The sequence below is a fragment of the Stenella coeruleoalba genome (assembly GCF_951394435.1).
Source record: "Stenella coeruleoalba genome assembly, chromosome: 2".
In the NCBI taxonomy this organism is placed as follows: Eukaryota; Metazoa; Chordata; class Mammalia; order Artiodactyla; family Delphinidae; genus Stenella; species Stenella coeruleoalba.
In genome coordinates, this window is record NC_137147.1 from 75,546,799 (window position 1) to 75,573,226 (window position 26,428).

General features: G+C 42.0%; 1 protein-coding gene across 1 annotated transcript; it reads right to left on the reverse strand.

Moving 5' to 3' along the window:
* Positions 1-20,921: 20,921 nt before the first annotated feature.
* LOC307182050 (eosinophil cationic protein-like) lies at positions 20,922-21,389 on the reverse strand (the record flags this gene model as incomplete). The annotated part of the gene is made up of 1 exon (XM_079913153.1): positions 20,922-21,389. One exon carries the CDS (start codon positions 21,387-21,389, stop codon positions 20,922-20,924), a length of 468 nt encoding a protein of 155 aa, XP_079769279.1.
* Between the last annotated feature and the right edge of the window lie 5,039 nt (positions 21,390-26,428).

Genomic DNA, 26,428 nt, shown 5'->3' on the forward strand with positions numbered 1-26,428 from the left:
CAGGAGGAGACTCCATCAGAGCAGGGCCATGAGAATAAGCAGGGGTTTGCTCGGCATTAGGGAAAGGCTGGGCATTCTAGGTGAAGGAATTCGTGTGGAACAATGCACAAAGGTGGAGAAGGACTGAGTGCTAAGAGACAGAGGTTAAATCACTGGCCCAGCTTCTAGGTGAGAAAAATTGGAATTAGACTCTTGAACTGGCATACTGTAATCTTTCAACAAAATTAATCCACATAATTTTTACTACCTTTCTATATTCTCGTCTGAAAATGTGATCCTGTTACCATTGTTGTCCTTCTATAAATATGGACACAAATGTTGACCTAGACAGGACTGAAGGCAAAGCTAGGAGAACTCTGTTTTGTCATCTTGTTTTGTGGAATTCCTTAATTCCTTTGACTATTAAGCACGTTTTTTCATATATATTGTGTGTTAAGCCTTTTTATAGGTGATGAGGGTATAAAAGTGAATTAGGTATATTGTAGCCCTTCTGTGATGCTTTAGTGTCTGGGTGGGCAGCAAGGCTGTACTCAAGTGTTTCTAATATGAGGCAAAACCCATATACTCCAGTCATAGCAGTCTACCTGGCTCAACAGCTGATCTGATTGGCCTAGTCAGTGGGTTTCGTTGTTGTTATTAACAATTTTAAAAATAATTTTTGGAGTTGATGATAACCTTTCCAAACAGGGATTTTCACACAGAAAATGTGGATCCCTGGGTTGCCTTAAAATAGCCCGCCAAAATGTGGCCATGTAACCATCAGCTAGAGCAGAGTAGCAACTGCCAACTAAAAAGCTCAAGAACTCTTCCCTGATTCCACTCCTCCCTCCTGACTCCCATCCTCTCTGTTCACTCAGTGATGATACCTATCTGGCTCCTGTAGACATTTGTGTTTATGAGCCATCAGACTTGCTAAGTGTCCTGAGAGAAGTCTAGATGATACTCTACCCTATCCTTGACCATTCTCCTTTAGATTGTATTCAGAGAACATCCCCAAACACATTTTCTGATAGTTTTTTCTATAGATTCCCTCTGCACATTTTTAATTGCCCTCCATTGCCTTCAAATTAAATCCAAATGACCTAGTTGACAGGAAAGATCTTGGGCCGAGGATCTGTTTATTTGAAAAGAAATTAATACAAACCCATATTGAAAGTGTACTGGATTCTCAGCATGATTTTGTCTTTAGTATCAAAACACTGCTAAATGTGAGCTTGTTCTGTTATTTCATTAGTTTAATCACCACATCAACAGCCACTGAATTATCAGCCAATGTCATTATGCCATTATTTGTAATCCAGGGACGTTGTAAGATATAGTCTTGGGAAACAGTCTTCTGCACTGTGGTAAAAGCAACTGTTGAGGATATCGGCCACAGGGTTTCACAAAGTCATCTGATGTCTAGCACTTGCAATTTCTTCACCCCCAGGGTACTCTTGCGATGTGTGCCCTTAACCTGATGAAAGGGAGATGCCAACTGACAATACCTTTCTGCACACGGCTTTCCGAATGCAGTGGTAATAACATTTTATAATTATAAACACTGCTTGGTTTAGCCTCTCTTTTGAACAGAGTTGATTAAATATGACCAAATCTTTGATTTGGGGCTTCATTTTTTCTACTGTCCTTGGGTTTTTTATTCTTCTGTGAAAGCATTTTTCCAGGTAGAATTTTTCAACTTAAACCTCGAGATACAGCTGTTTATAAAAGTATGAAAAGTATACAGCTGTTTATAAAAGTATCTTAAACCTCGAGATATGAAAGCGGTTTATAGAAGTATAAAGTATGAAAAGTGTACAACTGCTGAGAAGTGAGCTGACTGATGTTACAGAGTACACAGAGAAATATTTAAGGTGTTAATTGTTATGGGTTTATTTCAATGTGATGAATAATCAGTGTGTCAACTCTGTGGTTTCATATGTATTACCGCTTAGAACAAAACTGTGTCAAAAACTGAGTTGATAAAAAGGAAATATTAATAATACAGATGGAATGGAGCTATGGTGCAGGATATCTGATGTCTCGGAAACCCTGAGATAAACAGTCAGGCTTGCCTGGGTCTATGCCCTAATTGTCTTGTTTCTCAGTTTGAGCTATTTCACTTGTTTCTCAACAATAGTCATTACTGCTGATAATTTTTAGTAGTTAAGGCTTTCCTTTTGATGCCATTCAGGCTAATTTTGGGCCTCTTAACTGTTAAGGTATGTTGTTTCTCCAAAGCCAGAATATTTTCCTGTGTGGAATGTTAGCTCCTACTTCACCTCAGTCTCACGTGAGAGGAACAAGCTTGTTTGTCTGTTAAAGCGCACGGGCTTTAAAAAAAAAGACACATCAGAGTTTGACTCACAGCTCTGCTCTTCACCAACCATGTGACCTCACTCAAGGAGTTTGCCTTCCCTTTTCTACCAGGGAAACAGTAAAATTCTTTCTGGATACACAGACATGCTAAGTCTGATGGTGGGTCATGCTGGATGTTGAGCACAGGTGAAAACACTAGAAAGTGTAGGGAGTGTTACCAGCTGGACAGCATTATTGTGAGGCTTAATCCCAATTGCCTGGTATGAAATAGGTGCATCAAAGAGGTGGTGGCTTTCTTGTTATTTTCAACCCTTTTTGCATTTATTTTCAACACTCCATAAGGTATAAATATCATGAATGATGCTGAGATATTTTAGGCTGTATAGCACCCATCAAAGCTTTCTCTTAGGTTTAATAAGTTTTAGGCCTTCTGTTTTCCTATTAGACCAGAGGATGGTGAACCTCACTGGAGAGTGCCAAGAGCGGAACCACTCCATTAATGTTTGCCGACTGACAGGTATCCCCAAGTGCATTAGCCAGTCTTCGCATCTAGACAGCTTCAGAGGCCTAAGATCAGCCTGTAGTCTTCTGTGATGATCTTTTATCTCGCTCAATTAAACAACAGTTCTGAGGGGTAGGGATTTGCATGCTGCCTGCAATATAATAGTTAAATGATTTTCTCGATAATAGTAAAGCAACAGTAACAGTAATAAATATACATGCTCCATTAGTCAGGTTTCTCCAGAGAAACAGAACCAATGTTATTAAATATATATAAAGAGATTTGTAGTAAAGAATTGATTCATACAATTATGGAGGCTGGCAAGTTCTAAGACCTCCAGGGTGAGTCAGCAAGCTAGAGACCCAGGAGAGCTGTTGGTGTAGTTCTAACGCAAAGGCAGGCAGGCAGGCTGTAGACCCATGAAGAGTTGATGTTTCAGTTTGAGTCAAAAGGCAGGAAAAAGCCGATGTCCCAGTTTGAAGGCCGTCAGGCAGGAGAATTCTGTCTTATTTGGGGGAAGGGTCAGCCTTTTTGTTCTATTCAGGCCTTCAACTGACTGCATGAGGCCCACCCACATTAGGGAGACAATCTGTTTTACTCAGTCTACCAATTTAAATATGAATGTCATCTAAAACCACCCTCACAGAAATACCCAAGATAGTATTTGATTGAACATCTGGGCACCCCATGGCCCAGTCAAGATGACACAAAGTTAACCATCACATATACATACATATATTTTATTTCAGGTAATCGAGCTATTCCTTCTGGATTTAGGTATAATCTTTAAAAAAAATAAGATTTACATAGTAGAAAATTTTGGAAACGAGGATTGAATTTTCTGTAGACATTCCATCACACACACACACACACACACACACACTCACACACGCACACACACACACACCCTACTCCTTTATCAGGAATTCAGAGAATTACAAGAGTCTCAGTTGGAAGGAACTTGGACATTTGTTCCAAGTCCTTCATTTAACATCTGAGGACCAGAATGGTAGAGTGATTTATCTAGCTGACACAGAAAAGTAGAGATAGAACTGGGAAGGAAACACATGGCTCCTTGAAACAAGGATTCCATAAGTACTACACGGCTATTTAAAAAACAAGGTGGGTCTATGTACAACCTGTAGAGATCTCCAGGAGAACGTGCAGAGTCAAGGTAGTGGGACAGAGGGAAGGAAGGAGGGAGGAGCTGGAACTCGTTACACAAGAGGAAGGAAAGTATGACAAAGTGAGCTTCTCAGATGAGTACTTAGACGAGTGAGGAAGAGGAGAAAGGGAGAGTCCTGAGGGCCTGGAATCTGGAGGAGGAGGGACTGGTAACTAGGGGAAGTGAGACAGAGATGCCCTACTCTCTATCCGTCCATTCCCTCTTCTAGGACAGAGAACATGACTCAGATGCGTATCCTCTTCCTACGCACTCCTGGACAAGACAGTTTTCTTCTAGGCCAAGAACTTTGTAAATTTCCTCAATTGACTCCTCAGCATCATTAGTAAGGGTTAGGGGGCACTCCTTGCATTGGAATAAGACCTCCCCACCCCAGTAGGGTTGATTCTCCAGGCTCAGCAGCATCAGGCATGGTTGATCACTCCATTGTCCTTGATGAGGCTGACCTGGCAATGGGGCTTCTTGTGACACAAACAAGGGTGAAAAGCATTGTGAGATCAGTCCCAATGACTTCAAGACAGATAGTTGTGTCAATCTGCATGTTGGGTCTGGGACACCACTGTCTCCTGGCTCTTTCATGAGCCCTAATTTAAAATGCTACAGGTGGAGAATTCACTGGTGGTCCAGTGGTTAGAACTCTGTGCTCTGGCTGCCGAGGACAGCTGGGTTCAATCCCTGGTAGGGGAACTAAAATCCCACAAGCTGCCCTTGCAAATAAATAAATAAAATGCTCCCCGTAGTTTCCCCACCCCTCCATTCTTCTTCCTGCTGTATTTCCCCCCTAGAGCTCATCACCCTGTCTATATAACTTACATATTTATTATGTTTATTGTCTCTTTTTTGTCTGCTGTATTCTCTAATGACTCCCACATACCTCTAACGGTGTCTCACACATAGGTACTCAAGAGATGTTTGCTGACTAAGCCTCCTCAGATCAATTGTCACGACACAATATTCCTGAGATGTCAAGGTCCCTGACTGATTGAGGCTCCATGCCAGCCCTTAGCAGCTAGCTGCTTGTGCAACTGAAGCTCCACGCTGATCACCCACGAGGTCTAATAGGGGTCAGGTGTAGACACCTCCTTTCCTAGTAGGACAAGTGCTGGTGATCCAATCCCCTTTTGTTTGGTGAACCTCAGTGTTTCCTTCTAACGCTTCCGCTCCGGAATCCGCACCCCTCGCTGACCCCAGCCGGCTGCCTCTCTCACAGCCTCTCCGATGGCTGAGGGCCTTTGACCGCAAAGCGGAGCCATGTGTAAATGCGCCTTCCCGCCAACAGAGGGCAGGTGCTGCTGCGAAATTCTGTGCTGGGCTCGCGCCTTGCTCCAGCCTTGCCGGTTTTCTTGGCGAGTTCTCCCCTCTTCCCCAAACTCCTCGCGCCCTCTTCCTGGGCGGGATTGAAGAAAACCGGGCCCGGAGAGTCAGCAAGCTCTTGCGTACGCGCGACTGTGGTGATGCAGCTACTCGGAAAGCCATGCTCCCACCGTGGGATGATGCTCTCCGGGCTCACTGACCGATCTGCGCACGGCCGCTCTAATACAACTCCGATGGTGCTGACCCTGAGCCCCGAGTGACCGGGCCCACAGCGTTTTCCTTCGAGTCTCTTCACCCCCAAAGCCCCTGCCACCGCGGGGGCAGATCACGGGCTCCCGAGAGGGGTCTGGAGGCTCTACCCAGATTGGATCAAAGCAGAGGGTCTCTGCTTCCTTCATGGAAAATAACCTCAGACTTGCGAGCACAGCCCGAGGACAAGGCGCTGGCAGGAGAGGAGGGGGCGCGGAGTAGGGGCGACCCCTCCTCTCCCCTCGCCTTTGCTCTAGCAGGCGGGTTCCCACGGCCGCCACCTTGGCCGGCAGGGGGCGCTGCGCCGCCTGGACCCCGCGGGCCGAGCGGGACCAGAACTTTTACCTCCTGGTTCTTAGGGATGGCTTCGAACTTTCAAAAGCCTCCTTCAATCACTGAGGAAAACCGCAGAATAATAAGTAAGTAGGCTTCAGATAATGAGCGCCTACTGTGTACCACGAACTCTCCATCACGAAGGTGGCTGATCTGCGGAAGGAGGGCCGGGCGAGGAAGGAGGGATATCTGTGGCGCTCTGCTTCTCCGCCTCGCGGGGAGACGTGGGAGTTTCGAGGTCAGCACTATGCTGCATCACCAAGGCAATTTACGTTTTATTTCATCACTTCATTTTTTGAACTTTCTATGACCACGGACCCTTCCTTACTCGACTGAGAAAGGGCTACAGTGAGGTAGCCTATTTGACTTTTTCCGTTCAAAATACAGATGCGTTGTACCTGCAAATGGCAGACGTAAATTCAAACGTTGAGAGCAAATCTAGTAAAAAGGGTGTCTTCCTCTGGTCCTTGTCTTAATAGGCCCAAAATTTATTTTCCAGACGCAATTATTTTTCAGGGTTTTTTTTTGGTATACTTTTACAGTCTTCATATAATCTACACATGTTAAACACATTTCTAAGTTTGTTGACATGAGTATAGATGCAAGTGTTTCCTCTTTTTTTTCCACCACAAATAGTAACATTTTATATTCAGTGTTCTACACCATTACCTCTTTCCCAGCGACAATATATTTTGGACATATTCCATGCCCGTGCAAGAGTGTACCTTATTCTATTTAGTGGCTGTATAGTATTCTTTTGTAAGGATATACCATTGTATTTTATACAGTCCCATATTCAGGATATTCTCTTTGTTTCCAAACTTTTACTAGTATAAACAAGTTGGAATGATTATAGTGGAACAAAGCAGCAACATTAAGCACCATGTGTTTACTTATAGTGCATGTGCTGTTGGCAAGTCACCCCATATACTTGTCACGGGCTTCCTAGGGCCTTATGTGCTGAAGCTCCTGCATGGGTGGAGGGTGGAGAATGCTGTGGCCTGACAACAGAAAAGCCTTCCAGATGCACATGGTGTCACTGGATCTAATGAAGCCTAGGGAAAGTGAACATTTTCAGCACAACTCAGTTATTTTTTCTTGTAACAGGACTCTGAGGAGTCAGTATCAATTGGATCAAACTTTGGTCTTTTAATACTGGAGAGGGTTAAAATAATAACCATGTTTATATATGGAGGACAAACGAAGATGCCAAGATAGATAACTAACTTACTTTTATATTCACACTGAACATATTCTAGAGCAAATTGAAAGTTCTCATTTGTAAAACAATTTCTGTATTTAAACTGACCCTCACAATAGCCCAGAAGGCAGGTACAATTATCCCCATTTTAGAGGTTATACTGAGGCCCAAAGAGTGAACGGAATAGCAGGTAGAAGCAGAGCCACAAGTGACTCCTTCAAAGCGTGATGTTCTCCTACATTGTTGGCTGCTTCTTAGAAGGAAGCAGGATGCATTGTAGGTTTAAGGTAAGTTTCATCCATTCAGGTGGACTTTGAGTCTCTTGTCTAAGATGGGCATATCATCCAGGCTGAAATACCTGCTTCATCAGGTATGTCAGGGTTTTGTTTCCTAGGTAATAATGTTTCCTTAATAAAATGTATTTATAGGGCTTCCCTGGTGGCGGCAGTGGTTGAGAGTCCGCCTGCCAATGCAGGGGACACGGGTTCGTGCCCCGGTCTGGGAGGATCCAACATGCCGCGGAGCGGCTGGGCCCATGAGCCATGGCCGCTGAGCCTGCGCGTCCGGAGCCTGTGCTCCGCAACGGGAGAGGCCACAACAGTGAGAGGCCCGCGTTCCGCAAAAAAAAAAAAAAAAAAAGTATTTATAGAATGTGAATCTCCATTCGAATGGTTCTCTCACCTTTTATACCCCCAAGGACCCTTGTTATTTTCCCTTCATGCAGAAGCTATGTTTATAAACACAAGTAATAAAATTGTTTTTTGCCATTTTAATTGATCACATATAATATATATATAATATAATATATACTATATATATTATATATATAGTATATGTATAATTATTATATATATAATATATATAAATATATATATTATATGTATAATTATTATGTGATACTTTTGAGTACCTGAGTTAAATGGTTTTACCATGGCATAGATACTTTCTGTTCAGTTGTTTCATTAGCCTCTGCTATTCCTCCTTAATATAGGTAAACGTGTGTTTCTTTTTGGATATTTGCAATAACATATAGTATAATACTTGCACTCTAGTAAAGCAGTTGTCAAAGTGTGGTCTAAGGACCCTGATGGCTTCCAACAATCGGAAAGAATTTGGGAATACATTCTCTGTTAATCAACCCTTTAGTTGAGAACGCGGCGTGGCCAACGCTTTGATGGCAGCCTTGTGAGACCCTGAGTGGAGGACCCAGAAAAACTGTGCCTGGATTCCTGATCCACAAAAACCGTGAGCTAATAATTATATGTTGTTTTTAAGCTGCTAACTTTTCATTAATTTATTATGCAAAAATGAAAAGTTGATATGATCTATGTGTCTTCATTCATTCAAACACTTTACTTAACATCTGATCGGTACCAGGTATTACTCTAGGCACAAGGGATGTAGCAATGTACTGAGGCCTTTTATTCCATGTAATGGGTCTCAGCCAAAACCTTTGATCATTTCTCCCTTTATTCAACGGGAAAATGTCACAATGACAGGTAGGTCAGTTGTGTGCACTCAGGTGATGACTGGGTCAAGTTAACACAGGTTTATCCTAGGATATAGGTGCATGATTAGAAGTATTTGTAGCTGGAGTTGTCTTGGGCTCCCAAGGCAAATGGTACCTCCACTTCCTCTCACCTTGGAATAGCCCCAATATCGAGACACTATCAATTTCCATCATAGGCTTCTGAAGTCAGGATCAGTTCAAGTGAGTCCCAAATGCCAGGCTGGGGACAGGTTACAACAGAAACACCTGAAGAAAGATTTGGAAGTGCTGACTCCTGAGCTCCCAAACTCTGCAGTTTTCTAAATGAACAAGGGCATAGGCAAGATTCACTTTGTGACTGAGTGGAACACAAAGATTAGGTATTGGTGATCACCACAGTGCCTTAGTTTCTTCTCAGGAGTCTTAATAAAGACCATGGAAAGTGCCCACTGAATTCAACCTCATCTGACCTCTCAGTAAAACAATCCCCATTCTGAGACTCTGCGGAGGTCATGATGAGTGACCAAATACAACGTTGTATATATTGGTTGGCTATGACCAATATCCACTGCCTAGAATAATAGCTTGATACCAGAAAAAGCATGATTGGATTTCTGGCCTCACAAAATGTCAAAGGAGAGCAGCAGGGTGGGTATGAACCCAGGTTTCAGTATGGGACAACCTCACCTCGACCACACACGCCGACCTCTGCCCAATATTCCGTAGCAGCAAGACTAAGAGTTTTTGCTCTCAGTATCACTTTACACTCTAAAAGTTGAGAACAGCAAAGAACTTTTGTTTATGTTGATTATACCTATTTATATTTACCGTGTTAGAAATTTGAACCAAGAAATTTTAGAATGCTTAGTAATTAATTCAAAAATCACCTAATAACAATATTGAATCATTAAATGTTGATATATAGTATATATTTTTCAAAAAACTTATTTTCTAAAACAAAAAACAGTAATAAGAAGAATGCCGTTGTTTCACATTTTCTTTACTGGCTGACTCTATATTGACAGCTGGATTCTCACATCTGCTTTTGCATTCATCCATTGTGCTATGTTGTTTTGCTAAACTGTGTAAAGAGAACCTGGCCTCACATAGATATGTGGTTTGAAAGGTAAGAACCTAATAGATACTGTGAAAGGGTTTGTGGGACCACCAGGTTCCTCGAACCATACTTGACCTGATGAGCGCATGCATCTCTCATTTCTTCGGTCACAGTTGTTGATTCTGAGATCAACCCTTAACACAATCAGATATGTTTGATGGGAATGTTGGCGTATGAAGACAGGGCCATCCTCTGCTGAACTTATTCCTGAGAGGGTATATGGTTTGGAGTTGTTGCAGTCACCTTACAAAAATGTGAGAGAAATTTGCCTGAAATGTGCACCAAGATCTAGGAGAGATGGAAATGGAGAAAGAGAGAGAAACTTTGGTTCTCTTTTCATCATCTGAGTTCTGATAAGCTGCACATTAAGCCATAACAGCCCGTTATTTCTCAGGACAGTTTAACTGTTCTTGCAGATTGTTAGGACATCATCAGCAAGGCCAAGTACTTGTGGAAGGAAGGGGATTCGGCACACCGTTGTGGCTGGAGGAGCTCCTGAAACTATCAGAGCTGTGGAGGACCCTGTGGGTCACAAGCCGGTCAAAATCCACGGGAAAGTGTAGAGGATATTCAAATAGATGAATAAATGAATTAATTTAATCCTCCACTTGGTTTTGAATCTCTTTGTTTTTTAGATAACTGCTCGTGATGAAAGGATTGTGGCAAATGGCTCTCGCACTTTGTAAGAGAGCAAATGAAGAATTTGTTGTTTCTCATTATTAGCTGTGTCCTAGGTTCTTGACTCCCCTCCAGACAAATTTCACCTCACAGGTGAGACTGAATTTCTGGTAAGTTCAGAAGTGCACTGGCCTGATATAGGTGGGTCCTGATGTCTTTTGCCAGATTTGGTAATGTCCAGATGGTGCGCCATGGGTCGTATTTTCTAACTCAGTGAGAATGTGTGAACGATTTGATCTACTCGGTGTTCCTGTTATCCATTGAAATCACCCTGCTACACCCATTCACTAATGTCTCTCATGTCACCAATTCTGAATCCAATATACCTTTGAAATACTGAGAATTTTGAAGTAGGCATTGTTCTTTTTTTTAATTTTTAAATTTTATTTTATTTATCTTTTTTATACAGCAGGTTCTTATTAGTCATCAATTTTATACACTTCAGTGTATACATGCCAATCCCAATCGCCCAATTCATCCCACCCCCACCCCCACCCCCCCGCCGCTTTCCCCGCTTGGTGTCCATACATTTGTTCTCTACATCTGTGTCTCTATTTCCTGCCCTGCAAGCTGGTTCATCTGTACCATTTTGCTAGATTCCACATATATGCGTTAATATACAATGTTTTTCTCTTTCTGACTTACTTCTTTCTGTATGACAGTCTCTAGATCCATCCACGTCTCAACAAATGACCCAATTTCGTTCCTTTTTACGGCTGAGTAATATTCCATTGTATATATGCACATCTTCTTTATCCATTCGTCTGTCAATGGGCATTTAGGCTGCCTCCATGACCTGGCTATTGTAAATAGTGCTGCAATGAACATTGGGGTGCATGTGTCTTTTTGAAATATGGTTTCCTCTAGGTATATGCCCAGTAGCGGGATTGCTGGATCATATGGTAATTCTATGTTTAGTTTTTTAAGGAACCTCCATACTGTTCTCCATAGTTGCCGTATCAATTTACATTCCCACCAACAGTGCAAGAGGGTTCCCTTTTCACCACACCCTCTCCAGCATTTATTGTTTGTAGATTTTCTGATGATGCCCATGCTTACTGGTGTGAGGTGATACCTCATTGTAGTTTTGATTTGCATTTCTCTAATAATTAGTGATGTGGAGGATCTTTTCATGTGCTTCTTGGCCATCTGTATGTCTTCTTTGGAGAAATGTCTATTTAGGTCTTCTGCCCATTTTAGGATTGGGTTGTTTGTTTTTTTAATATTGAGCTGCATGAGCTGTTTATATATTTTGGAGATTAATCCTTTGTCACTTGCTTCGTTTGCAAATATTTTCTCCCATTCTGAGGGTTGTCTTTTCATCTTGTTTATGGTTTCCTCTGCTGTGCAAAAGCTTTGACATTTCATTAGGTCCCATTTGTTTATTTTTGTCTTTATTGCCATTACTCTAGGAGGTGGATCAAAAAAGATCTTGCTGTGATTTATGTCAAAGAGTGTTCTTCCTGTGTTTTCCTCTAAGGGTTTTATAGTGTCTGGTCTTACATTTAGGTCTCTAATCCATTTTGAGTTTATTTTTGTGTATGGTGTTAGGGAGTATTCTAATTTCATTCTTTTACATGTAGCTGTCCAGTTTTCCCAGCACCACTTATTGAAGAGACTGTCTTTTCTCCATTGTATATCCTTGCCTCTTTTGTCATAGATTAGTTGACCATAGGTGCGTGTGTTTATCTCTGGGCTTTCTATCCTGTTCCATTGATCTATGTTTCTGTTTTTGTGCCAGTACCATATTCTCTTGATTACTGTAGCTTTATAGTATAGTCTGAAGTCAGGGAGTCTGCTTCCTCCAGCTCCGTTTTTCTCCCTCAAGACTGCTTTGGCTATTCGGGGTCTTTTGTGTCTCCATACAAATTTTAAGATTTTTTTGTTCTAGGTCCATAAAAAATGCCATCGGTAGTTTGATAGGGATTGCATTCAATGTGTAGATTGCTTTGGGTAGTAGAGTCATCTTCACAACGTTGATTCTTCCAATCCAAGAACACGGTATATCTCTCCATCTGTTGGTATCATCTTTAATTTCTTTCATCAGTGTCTTATAGTTTTCTGCATACAGGTCTTTTGTCTCCATAGGTAGGTTTATTCCTAGGTATTTTATTCTTTTTGTTGCAGTGGTAAATGGGAATGTTTCCTTAATTTCTCTTTCAGATTTTTCATCATTAGTGTATAGGAATTCAAGAGATTTCTGTGCGTTAATTTTGTATCCTGCAACTTTACCAAATTCATTGATTCGCTCTAGTAGTTTTCTGGTGGCATATTTAGGATTCTCTATGTATAATATCATGTCATCTGCAAACAGTGACAGTTTTACTTCTTCTTTTCCAATTTGTATTCCTTTTATTTCTTTTTCTTCTCTGATTGCAGTGGCTAGGAATTCCAAAACTATGTTGAATAATAGTGGTGAGAGTGGACAACCTTGTCTTGTTCCTGATCTTAGAGGAAATGCTTTCAGTTTTTCAGTGTTGAGAATGATGTTTGCTGTGGGTTTGTCATATATGGCCTTTATTATGTTGAGGTAGGTTCCCTCTATGCTCACTTTCTGGAGAGTTTTTATCATAAAAGTGTGTTGAATTTTGTCAAAAGTTTTCTGCGCCTATTGAGATGATCATATGGTTTTTATTCTTCAATTTGTTAACATGGTGCATCACATTGACTGGTTTGCGTATATTGAAGAATTCTTGCATCCCTGGGATAAATCCCACTTGATCATGGTGTATGATTCTTTTAATGTGTTGTTGGATTCTGTTTGCTAGTATTTTCTTGAGAATTTTTGCATCTATATTCATCAGTGATATTGGTCTGTAATTTTCTTTTTTTGTAGTATCTTTGTCTGCTTTTGGTATCAGGGTGATGGTGGCCTCATAGAATGAGTTTGGGAGTGTTCCTTCCTCCGCAATTTTTTGGAAGAGCTTCAGAAGAATGGGTGTTAGCTCTTCTCTAAATGTTTGAGAAGAATTCACCTGTGAAGCCATCTGATAGAATTCACCTGTGAAGCCATCTGGTCCTGGCATTTGTTTGTTGGAAGATTTTTATTCACAGTTTCAATTTCATTACTTGTGATTGGTCTGTTCATATTTTCTATTTCTTCCTGGTTCAGTCTTGGAAGGTTATACCTTTCTAAGAATTTGTCCATTTCTTTCAAGTTGTCCATTTTATTGGCCTAGAGTTGCTTGTAGTAGTCTCTTAGGATGGTTTGTATTTCTGTGGTGTCTGTTGTAACTTCTCCTTTTTCATTTCTAATTTTATTGATTTGAGTCCTCTCCCTCTTTTTCTTGATGAGTCTGGCTAATGGTTTATCATTTTTGTTTATCTTCTCAAGGAACCAGCTTTTAGTTTTATTGATCTTTGCTATTGTTTCCTTTATTTCTATTTCCTTTATTTCTTCTCTGATCTTTATGATTTCCTTCCTTCTGCTAACTTTGGGTTTTGTTTGTTCTTCTTTCTCTAGTTCCTTTACGTGTAAGGTTAGGTTGTTTATTTGAGATTTTTCTTGATACTTGAGGTAGGCTTGTATAGCTATAAACTTCCCTCTTAGAACTGCTTTTGCTGCATCCCACAGGTTTTGGATCGTCGTGTTTTCATTCATTTGTCTCTAGGTATTTTTTTATTTCCTCTTTGATTTCTTCAGTGATCTCTTGGTTATTTAGTAACATATTGTTTAGCCTCCATGCATCTGTGGTTTTATTAACGTTTTTTCCCTGTAATTCATTTCTAATCTCATAGTGTTATGGTCAGAAAAGATGCTTGACATGATTTCAATTTTCTTAAATTTACTGAAGCTTGATTTGTGACCCAAGATGTGATCTATCCTGGAGAATGTTCCATGTGTACTTGAGAAGAAAGTGTAATCTGCTGTTTTTGGATGGAATGTCCTATAAATATCAATGAAATCTATCTGGTCTATTGTGTCATTTAAAGCTTGTTTTTCCTTATTTATTTTCATTTTGGATGATCTGTCCATCGGTGTAAGTGAGGTGTTAAAGTCCCCCACTATTATTGTGTTACTGTCGATTTCCTCTTTTATAGCTGTTAGCAGTTGCCTTATGTATTGAGGTTCTCCTATGTTGGGTGCATATATATTTATAATTGTTATATATTCTTCTTGGGTTGATCCCTTGATCATTATGTAGTGTCCTTCCTTGTCTCTTGTAACATTCTTTGTTTTAAAGTCTACTTTATCTGATATGAGTATTGCTACTCCAGCTTTCTTTTGATTTCCATTTGCATGGAATATCTCTTTCCATCCCCTCACTTTCAGTCTGTATGTGTCCCTAGGTCTGATGTGGGTCTCTTGTAGACAGCATATATATGGGTCTTGTTTTTGTATCCATTCAGCAAGCCTGTGTCTTTTGGTTGGAGCATTTAATCCATTCACGTTTAAGGTAATTATCAATATGTATGTTCCTATGACCATTTTCTTAATTGTTTTGGGCTTGTTTTCGTAGGTCCTTTTCTTCTCTTCTGTTTCCCACTTAGAGAAGTTCCTTTAGCATTTGTTATAGAGCTGGTTTGGTGGTGCTGAATTCTCTTAGCTTTTGTTTGTTTGTAAATCTGAAAGAGATCCTTGCCACGTAGAGTAATCTTGGTTGTAGGTTCTTCCCTTTCATCACTTTAAGTATATCATGCCACTCCCTTCTGGCTTGTAGAGTTTCTGCTAAGAAATCCGCTATTAACCTTATGGGTGTTCCCTTGTATGTAATTTGTCATTTTTCCCTTGCTGTTTTCAATAATTTTTCTTTGTCTTTAATTTTTGCCAGTTTGATTACTATGTGTCTCGGCGTGTTTTTCCTTGGGTTTATCCTGTATGGGACTCGTTGCTCTTCCTGGACTTGGGTGGCTATTTCCTTTGCCATGTTAGGGAAGTTTTCGACTATAATCTCTTCAAATATTTTCTCGGGTCCTTCTCTCTTCTCCTTCTGGGACCCCTAGAATGCGAATGTTTTTGCATTTATTGTTGTCCCAGAGGTCTCTTAGGCTGTCTTCATTTCTTTTCATTCTTTTTTCTTTATTCTGTTCCACAGCAGTGAATTCCATCATTCTGTCTTCAGGTCACTTATCCATTCTTCTGCCTCAGTTATTCTGCTATTGATTCCTTCTAGTGTAGTTTTCATTTCAGTTATTGTATTGTTCATCTCTGTTTGTTTGTTCTTTAATTCTCCTAGGTCTTTGTTAAACATTTCTTGTATCGTCTTGATCTTTGCCTCCATTCTTTTTTTTTTTAAATAAATTTATTTATTTATTTATTTGTTTTTATTTTTGTCTGCGTTGGGTCTTCCTTGCTGTGTGCGGGCTTTCTCTAGTTGTGAGCAGGGGCTACTCTTGGTTGCGGTGCATGGGCTCCTCATTGTCGTGGCTTCTCTTGTTGGGAGCACAGGCTCTAGGCACGCAGGCTTCAGTAGTTGTGGTGGATGGGCTCAGTAGTTGTGGCTTGCAGGCTCTAGAGCGCAGGCTCAGTAGTTGTGGCACACGGGCTTAGTTGCTCCGCGGCGTGTGGGATCTTCCCGGACCAGGGCTTGAACCCGTGTCCCTTGCATTGGCAGGCAGATTCTTAACCACTGCGCCACCAGGGAAGCCCTGCCTCCATTCTTTTTCCGAGGTCTTGGGTCATCTTCACTATTGTTTTTCTGAATTGTTTTTCTGGAAGTTTGCCTATCTCCACTTCATTTAGTTGTTTTTCTGGGGTTTTATCTTGTTCCTTCATCTGGTACATAGCCCCCTGCCTCTTCATCTTGCCTACCTTTTTGTGAATGTGGTTTTTGTTCCATAGGCTGCAGGATTGTAGCTCTTCTTGCTTCTGCTGTCTGCCCTCTGGTGAATGAGGCTATCTAAGAGGCTTATGCAAGTTTCCTGATGGGAGCTACCTAGGCATTGTTCTTATGTTATTATTATAACTCAGACTTGAGACATGAATAACAGTTAACTGTGTCACATTTCTATGTGCATTTTAGGAAGCAAATTTAATAACGTAAGTAAAGTTTTAGTTTCAAAAAAAGGCTATTTTTCATAGATAATTTGACTTGGGGATGGGAACAGAATTTCTGTGCTCCCCTCCCTACTCATTGCCTCACTCTCTTTTTTTTTTCTTCCAGTTTTACTGAGATATAATTGACATACAGCACTGTATAAGTTTAAGGTGTACAGCATAACGATTTGACTTACAAACATAATGAAGTAATTAGCACCATAAATTTAGTGAACCTTCATCATCTCATATAGATACAAAACTAAAGAATTGGGAAATAATTTTTTCCTTGTGATGAGAACTCTTAGGATTTATTCTCTTAACAATTTTCATGTATAACATACAGCAGTGTTGATTGCATTTAAAATGTTGTACATCACATCCCTAGTGCTTATTTATCTTATAACTGGAAGTTTGACTCTCTTTATCCAATTCCCCCTCCCTCTCATCCCCCACCTCTGGTAACCACAAATCTGATCTCTTTTTCTATGAGTTTGTTTTGTTTGTTTGTTTGTTTTTGAAGTATAATTGACCTACAACACTATGTTAGTTCCTGGTACATAGCAGAGTGATTCAGTATTTCTATACCTTTCAAAATGAACACCATGACATCTGGTTGTCATCTGTTACCAAAGATATTACATAATTATTGACTATATTCCCCCACACTGTACATGTATACCTGTGACTCATTTGTTTCATAACTGGAAGTTTTTACATCTTAATTTCCCTCACCTATTTCTTTCATTCCCTTATCCTGCTTCCCTCTGGCAAGCACCTGTTTGTTATCTGTACCAATGACTCTGTTTCTATTTTGTTATTCTTGTTCATTTGTTTTGTTTTGTAGGTTCCACATATAAGTGAAATCATACAGCATTTGTCTTTCTCTGTCTGACTTATCTCACCAAGGATGATACCCTCTAAGTCCATCCATGTGGTCACAGTCTCACTCCTTTATGTGATTCAAATGGAAACAGTGCCTAAAATCTCAATCTAGGCAAAAAGAAATCAGGAGCTTTAGATCAGATTGCTCTCCTCTCACACCTCCTGACCTGACCCTGGGGCCTTCTCTCCCTGATCTGAGGGTCACTTGAGGCAACCTGCTTCGTACCCACACAGAGGGATCTGCTCCTGATGTTAAAACATGAAGTAGAAACAATAACAATGTGAACGGCCCCTTCACTTCATGCTGTACCTTACAAAGTGTGTTACAACCACTAACTGCTTTCACTCCTCCAAGACTTCCTTGAGATTTGGTACTATTACGAGCATTTTACAAAGTTAGAAATGGAGGCTTAGGGAAGAGAAGTGGACTCCAAGGAACGTGTCCTTGGAACATGCTGACGTGAACAATTAACTTCTCTAATAGTGGCCACTGTAGTGCTGGCCTCAGGTTCAGTGCAGCCAGATCTTGAGTGTCTATCACAGAGGGCGGTGGGCGCCAAGCCACGGCTTTGTCGTCACAGAGCACAGAATCCTCCTTGCTCTGCTTTGAATCCTCCTGCCTCCCAGGAGGGAAAAGCTACATCTAAGCTTCAGGGCCACCAGCTCCCTCTGACCCCAGCCCAATCTTCAGCACAGGGACTGAGGAAGATGAGGAACAGAGGAAAAGCAGGAAGAGAGTGGGGAAGCATGGCCTCAGGGAGGGGGAACAGCATGGTGCTACTGAGTGAGAGGATGAAGGTGCATTTTACTGACATGAGGAAGTCTCTTCTGTTCCCCTCTCCCTCCGCTTCCAATCCTTCACTAAAGCCTGATGATTCGAACTTGGAAACATAATCCTAAACCTGCACTTTTTCTTCTGCCCTATTGCTATTACCTTATCCCATGCCTCTGGGATTTGGCCTGGATACCACGAGTTCCTGACTGTCCCCACAGTCCCTGCACAGCTGCCAGAGTGATCTTCAGGTCACATTATTATCTCACATGCTCCATTTGTACCCCATAGGAAATTTACTCTTTATTTTCATCTCCATAGGTATGAAGCCTCTGAGCCTCAATAACCTCTATCATTAATGCTCATGGTTAAAATGCTCTTGTCCTGCTAGACTAACTTTCATTTTTGTAACATGACTAATCTACATTCATGTCGGGCCCTTTGAATGTTCTCTCTCTGTCTCTCTGTCTCTGTCTCTCTCGGGAAGACTATCCCCTTAGTTTCTGCATGACCAGCTGCTTCTCATATTGTTCGGAATTCATTCCTTCATTGGGCCCCTACCAACCACACTTCAGATTCACTTCTATGGACTCATCGAGACCCACTACAGATGGCCCTCTGTGTGGATGTGAAACCCACGGATGTGGAGGGCCAACGGTATGAGCCCCTTTTATATAAGGGACTTGAGCATCTGTGGATTTTGATATCTGCGGAGTCTCCTGGAACCAATCCCCTGAAGCTACTGAGAGATGACTGTACATTGTTTCCCTCAGTGCAGTTTTCCCCCTGACACTTATCACCTGGAAAAATAATTTTGCATTTTCTTCCCAGTAGAATAGGCACCCTAGGGCAGAAATGTGTCTTTGTTTACACTGCACCCTCACGACCTCAGAAATCTGCCTAGAGCACATCTGCACATGGGTTAACTACTGCATTAATGAATGACGAATGAATGCATGAACGAATGGTGGGAGAGGGGATGACGACACAAGGCAGAGAGAGATGGGGCAGCTGAGTTGGCTAATCCCTCTACCATACGGTGTTAGAGATGCTGTGTCCATGGCTGGGAAGTGACATGTGATCTGCTGAGACAAGGAAGATTCACTGCCTCATGGCAAATGTGACTCCAGCCTTGCGGTATCCCACCTTCTCCTTCTGTTACTCCAAGCCTGTTGGAAGGGTAAGCTCATTTCATGCCACTCTGTATTAATCTCAAGTCAGTGGATTTGGGGCTTCCCTGGTGGTGCAGTGGTTGAGAGTCTGCCTGCTAATGCAGGGAACACGGGTTCGAGCCCTGGTCTGGGAAGATCCCACATGCCGCGGAGCAACTAGGCCCGTGAGCCACAACTACTGAGCCTGCGCGTCTGGAGCCTGTGCTCCACAACAAGAGAGGCCGTGATAGTGAGAGGCCCGCGCACCGCGATGAAGAGTGGCCCCCGCTTGCCGCAACTGGAGAAGGCCCTCGCGCAGAAACGAAGATCCAACACAGCAAAAATAAATAAATTAATTAATAAACTCCTACCCCCAACATCTTAAAAATAAATAAATAAATAAAAACCCTTGGCTTAAAAAAAATAATAATTAAAAAAATAAAGTCGGTGGATTCTGTTGAGCCCTGGAATTTTCCAAACCTAGTATCTCCATGCAATAGCTTGAGTCAACAGACCTGCCTGGAAGAACAAATCCTCCAGTGGCTTCTCCAGAGAATATGCTCAAGTGCAGATGCCGTATATAGTACTACCAAGAGCAAGAATGACTGACCATATGGAGGGGGGGGAGGAATGGAAATTGCCATGTATCTGGGCCTGGAAGAGGAGCTGAAAAATAGGAGGTCAGGAGTCCCAGACTCAAGGACAGAGGTACAGATTTAATGACATGCTACCTGCCTTCTGTTCTGAGTCAGGTGCTGCAAAAGACCCGCCCTTTTCCCCGAACAATCACTTGAATGCTGCATCTGACCACAGTTTACAAAGAGCTTTCCCTTCCTGTTCCTCACTGATTCCTGAGTGCAGCCTTGTGATGGAGGCAGAGTAGGGGCTTTCATTATCCGCCCCCTTTTCTGTCTGTCTACATTTCTGTAATCCTGGAACCTGTGCCCCTTCCTGACCTGAATGTGAACAAGCCACTGATTCATCCTCGGGAGAGATCCCAATTCCATGTCTCCTTCCTTACCTTCTGCTACCAGATGACCAGCTGCTCCCTTCTCCAGGACACAGAAATCGCCAGGAAAGAGTTTCACCTCTTCTCCAGGTAGTACTGGAATCTGTCCATATACTACCTGAACAATTTGTCTCATTCCACATTAGACTCAAACTCTGGATCCACCCCTAGGATAACCATTAATATCTGAAGATTTGATATGCTTATTTAAAAACAAATCTATGCGGCTAAAATTTGCTTCTTTCTTTTGGTCTTATCACAATTACGGCATTTTCCCCTTTCTTTTTGTTTTTACACCGTATCGTTCTCTTTATCATAAAATGCATGGTTCTTAAATCAGAATCAAATACATTTGTTTCTACTTACTGGGGGCTCTTTGCCTCCTGGTAATGAAATAGGCCGCTGTGAGTGGAAGCCGCAGCTTCCTGGCCTAAAGCAGAGAGAAGGAAAAGTCTGCACAACTTCATGACACAAGGAGCCTCTTATCCTCACGTCGATTTCCCACAAATCTCAGATTAGAAGAAGGGGAAAAGCCTCTAGACGAGAATGTAACTACATGACAGAAGAGCACAAACAGACACATGGAGCCTTGTAGGTAATTCTGTAAAGTTTACTGTGCGTGCACAAGGAGCTTCAGCTGAGCAAAGCTTAAAGGGACCTGGAGGCTGGTGAGATGAGGACTGATGCTGATCTCTGGGGCGGATGGTGGGACAGGACTGTGGCGCTTGGCAAATGAGCATGGCCCAAAGTTTTGGCCCAGAGTTTAGACGATGTCATCCAAGTGAACTGGAACCAGGGGGTACCTGGCATTGTCCTGTGGTAATCTGTTTCCACACGCAATGATGTAGATCGTCCGATTACTTCTCTGTCTATAACGGCAGTTCCTATAATCGTTTGCCTTTCTTCTGAGGTTGCAGTAGGTTACAGGCACTCGATGTGGGCTTCTATGACAATTCGTCCTGCGTGATCTAGGGCAGGTTACATTTCTGGTGTGACAAACACGAGCTACGGCAGCAAACGTTGTGTGGAGAAAAGTATTTTCACCTTTGCATGCCCTTCTGTAACGGTTAACCACCCGCATTGCATCATCGCATCGACGGTGGGGCATATTTAGGTGCTGAATCTGAAACCTCTGAGCCGGGGTTAATTGGGCGTGGAGTGAGATCACCACTCCCAAGAGCCCCAGCAGCAAAAAGAGAGGAAGCTGGGCATTCTGCTGTCTTGGAACCATGTTTCCTGTGAAAAGAAGGGTATCTTCTGTATCCCGGCCCACAAATAACACACTCCCTCCTCACTCACCCTGCAGGCCCCCTGCTGTCACTGTGGTTCTAGCTCCTTTCCCCTCCGCTCCCCAAAGTCTGTCATGTGTCCCGGGCACTAACTTCAGCTCACCGCTCCCCCAGTTGCTGCTTCATTGCTGTCTCTCCTGTTCCAGCTCTGGGGCTCATTGTCTTACCCAGTATCTCTGCTGTGGCTCCTGTGAGAACAGATCCAGCTGGTGGGCCTGGCGCTCAGGGGCAGCTGGTATCCCCCCAGTTCTTGGGTCTGGAGATATAGAGCAGCCCCTGTGGGTGGGGCTAGCAGAACAAGGAGGGTTCTGAATCTAGGACATGAAGAAACGCACAGATTAGGACATGGTCCACCTATGCAATGAGCCCTTTGTTTTATCATTTGCTGATCAGTGCATACCCAGGGATGAACCACTGCTGCTTCTGTTGTAACAAATCTAATTCCAGGCATCCTGTGCAGGACAGAGCTCTGCCACTGGGTCTGGATTTCCTAAATGAAAAATATCACTGGCTGCAGAATGGCCATAGATTTTTTATTTTTATTTATTTATTTGGCTGCGTTGGGTCATTGTTGCTGCGTGCGGGCTTTCTCTAGTTGCAGCGAGCAGGGGCTATTCTTCGTTGCGGTGCACGGGCTTCTCATTGCGGTGGCTTCTTTTGTTGCGGAGCATGGGCTCTAGGCACGTGGGCTTCAGTAGTTGTGGCACAAGAGCTCAAGAGTTGTGGCTCACGGGCTCTAGAGCTCAGGCTCAGTAGTTGTGGCACATGGGCTTAGTTGCTCTGCAGCAAGTGGGATCTTCCCGGACCTGGGCTCGAACCTGTGTCCCCTGCGTTGGCAGGCGGATTCTTAACCACTGCGCCATTAGGGAAGTCCCAGAATGGGCTATAGATTTTATAACTCAACTTGGGGGCAACACATTGAAAGACTGAAGTACATGAAGGCAGGCCCGGTACTCAGAACAAATAGAGCCAGGAGGCTTGTTTGCACCAGAGGAACCCAGGCCCCCCTTTCATTTTAGTAATCACCCTGGTTCCTTCTCACCCAAATGTTCTTTATCTCCTCACTTCCCTGTGCTGGAAACTTGAGCTCTGAATTTCTCACTGCTCAAAATCCTATCAGTAATTAGTTTGTGACGAATCTATGATTTCTTTTGTAATTGCTGTTGTCTTTTTTATTTTTTTTTTTCTGCTTCCTATGCATTGAATTCACTTTCTCTTGTTTTTACCCTGGCCCGGTTTTTGCCTTCACTTCCTGTGAAATAGCATGACCTAAAAACACCCGGAAGAAAGTCTGTAAAATCTGCCAGAGAATGAACATTTGGTGTCATGTAAGGGATTCCAAGCTAGAGCTTGAACTCCTGTGTTCTTTTCAATCTGCGCTATTTTCTACAAAACAGTCTGTCCTAGAGTTGTCATTTATCTTACTAGTACATTTCATTTCTTTTTTTTTTACATTTCATTTCTTGATGTTAACAGGAAAAAAAAATTTAATTTGTAAAATGAGCATCAGTGGATAGGACACTGTATTCCTGAAATTATGGAAGTCATAGTATGTAACTTGATGCATGAAACATACTCTTGGTTCTCAGAGAAGCAGAGGAAAATAACTGTAGGCCTATAATTTGATTACAATATGATAGAGGTAATAACACTGTGTGAAGATGGTTTTATGGGGGCGCTGAGGATGAAGGGTCTTACTTGGCCTCATGGGATAAGAAAGGCTTCCAAAAGAAATGTCCATTTGAGCTGGCCCATAAAGGATAAGCAGAGTTTAGGGACTTAGGGAATAAATGAGCATTCTAGGCTAAGAAGATGGTGTGGGACATTGTACAGACAGGGAAAGTGTATCAAGGTAGGAAAGGTCTCCAGATAAGAGATATTAAATCCCTGGTCTAACCTCTCAGTTAGAAAACTGGGGCTTCCCTGATGGCGCAGTGGCACCCTCTCGCTGCAACTAGAGAAAGCCCGCGTACAGCAACGAAGACCTGATGCAGCCAATAAACAAACAAACAAACAAATAAATAAAATTAAGAAAAAGAAAACTGGATTACGTCCTCAAATGGTACTGTACAACCCTCCAAGAAAATTAATGCACATTTTTTTAAACCACCTTTTTATATTTCTGTCATGTGGAAATGCAATTATTTTACCACTGACGTCGTTATGTAAACATGGACATAATGGTGACCTGGATAGGACTCAGTGCAGTGCTAATAGGATTCTGCCTGAAATCCTGTTCTGCCTAAAAGGCATTAATATCTTTTACCATGAAGTAAGTTGTCTTTTTTTTTTCATGTATATTTTGTGGAAAGCATTTTCAAGAGAGATGAGGATGTAAAAATGAATTAGGTGTAGTTTAGCCCTTCTGTGATACCGACAGCCACACTGGGTAGAAGGATCTGTGCTCAAGTGTCTATAATATGAACTAAAAATCATACACTGCAGTCACAGGGAGTGCATCTGGCTCAAAAACCTGTTCTTGATCAGCATATAGTTTTACTTTTAACATTGGGTTTTGGAATATTAACACTTCAAATTGGGAGAGTTCACATAAAAATTTGCATTCCTGTCTTATCTTTAAAAATCGGGAGATGTTGTCGGTGCACTGTCTCCATTACCACAAGGGATCAACTAGAGCTGAGTAGTTCCCTCCTCTGTTGAAGGTGGCAATAGTTCAGGGGTTTTCACGCACTCTACTCCTACCTACTGATCACATCCTGTCTGTTCACTCAGATACTGCCCGTCACGCTTATCACAAGCGTCCTGAGAAGAGACTCACCCAATGTCACGCCCAATCTGCAACCATGCTCCACCTTTAAAATTGTATTCGGAGCACACCTTCTATGCTTTTCCTGATCGGTTCGTACATAGCTTTCCTCTATGCATATTTACCTTACACTAAATCTCTTCATAGAAATTTTTGTTGGCTAATCTACATATCATTCAGTAACTGCCACTAATCACAACTAATAATTTTAGGTAATGTGCTTTTTCCTCTTGGTTGTTTTCAGACGACTAGGTTAGTCTCTCACTATAAAGATAACTTTTCCCTCAATAGAAAGACAAGTTTTTTTCATGTTGAATACATTTCTAAATCTTTGCTTGTCCTGCGGCCTGCCACATACCCTCTTCAAAAAGTTAAGGTCAGATAAAGGACCTTGATTTGAATCCGAGCTCTTCTAATTCTGAGAAGTGAGACCCTATATGTACCACTTGGCCAAAGGGTCGGATACTTTAAGCCCAATGGCCAGTTATGCAGGGCCATGAACACACGAAATTGTGAAACCTATAAATAATGACACATACACTTGTTAGAACTACTGTGTGAATTAAACAAGAAGAGCTAAGCAGAGTGAAGTTCCAAAAAAGGCAGTTCCTCTTTTCTTGGCCAATTATAAAGGATATTGAGATCTAGTTATTAGATCTCAACTTAGTTTCCTGCCCGCTGTCAGTCAGCTTTTGCTCTGTTGCCTAATCAGACAAAAGGCTTTTGAGGCCTATCTGCCAGGGAGACCTATCAAGATAAGACCTATGAAATCTACTTCTATTACAACTTGTTGATTGACTGTATGTGCCCCTGCCGCCACCTTCATTAGCAGGGCCCCTAACATAACTGATTTTGGAGCTCTGGAAAGGCATATGTACTGATTTCTTCCCTTCCCTTGCTGAAATGCAGACCCAAGTCTCAGGCAGCTTCTCCCATAATAAGAACATTCACAGTTTAAATTGTGAAGACAGAAAGAATATAATCTTTACATAAAAGTGATTGATTTTTTTTTTGCCTAGATTCATCAACAACTTTTTAAAAGAAAAATTAGATTTAATTGGATTAACAGTTCTCAGATGGAAACCCAACTTGCAAACAAAATATTTCTGCTTACCTGAACATGTCCAAAACAATATGTACACACAGAAAATCACACATGGACTCATACACACAAGTAATGCTTAGTTAGGGAGTGAAAGAGAATGATTGAGGTGAAAAAGCTCTTTAGTCTATAACCTTCACTTTAGAGTATAAGGATGAGGTGATTTGCCTCCAACAATAGCAAGCTACTGACAGTCACCAAACTGCAGGTTTTTTTCTTCATATGTGTGGTGATGTCATAGGTACTCTGTGTGATGCTGGTAAAGACTGTGGGTGTGAAATAGTAAACATGAAATTAGTCCTACTAGGCAATCTGTTTAAGATCATTGACAGACCTGAGAGTTTTCCATATGGCCTGCCCCTTAAGGTCTGGGAAGAAAATATCCACAATGTAATTCCTATAGGATTAGAGGAAGGAGGGAAGGCAACGGAGGTTCCATTTCTGCTAGGAGTATCCACCACTGAAAGGGACATATGTATCTCTGTGGATGTCATCTGCTCTGCAAAAACCCTGCCCTGGGACTCCCAGTTATTCAGTAAAAGAGTCAGAATATACACTCAGTCTTTACTCAGACTCCCTGGGCACTAGTTGGGAAGTTTCATGACGACAGGCCCTATACATAGAAGAGCCAAGAATTTTTTTCAGAGTACTTATTTATTTATAAGTAAGATGCTGGGTCTTACTGCAGCATGCAGGTTCCTTAACTGTGGCATATGGGATCTAGTTCCCTGACCAGGGATCAAACCTGGGCCCCCTGCATTGGGAGCACAGTGTCTTAACCACTGCGCCATCAGGGAAGCCCTGAGGAGCTAGGAATGTTTATTCTGAGGCAGAGGAATCTGTGGGAGAAACATGAAGTCTACTCCCTTAGAACTGAAATGCTTCCATTTTCTTTCTAACAGCATTTAAAACAGGCATAGGTATTTAAGGAAGTGGAAATATTTTCTAAGATGCAAGGCATATAGATTTGTAGTGAGCTCACCCACTGTAGAAAAGGTTTGGCAGGGACACCTGCTTCATTCATAGGCTGTGGAATCAGGTGGCTGATAGATGCAAACACTTTTTTCGTTTAACTACTCAAGTGAGGAGCAAAAATCACTTCGGAGTTTGAA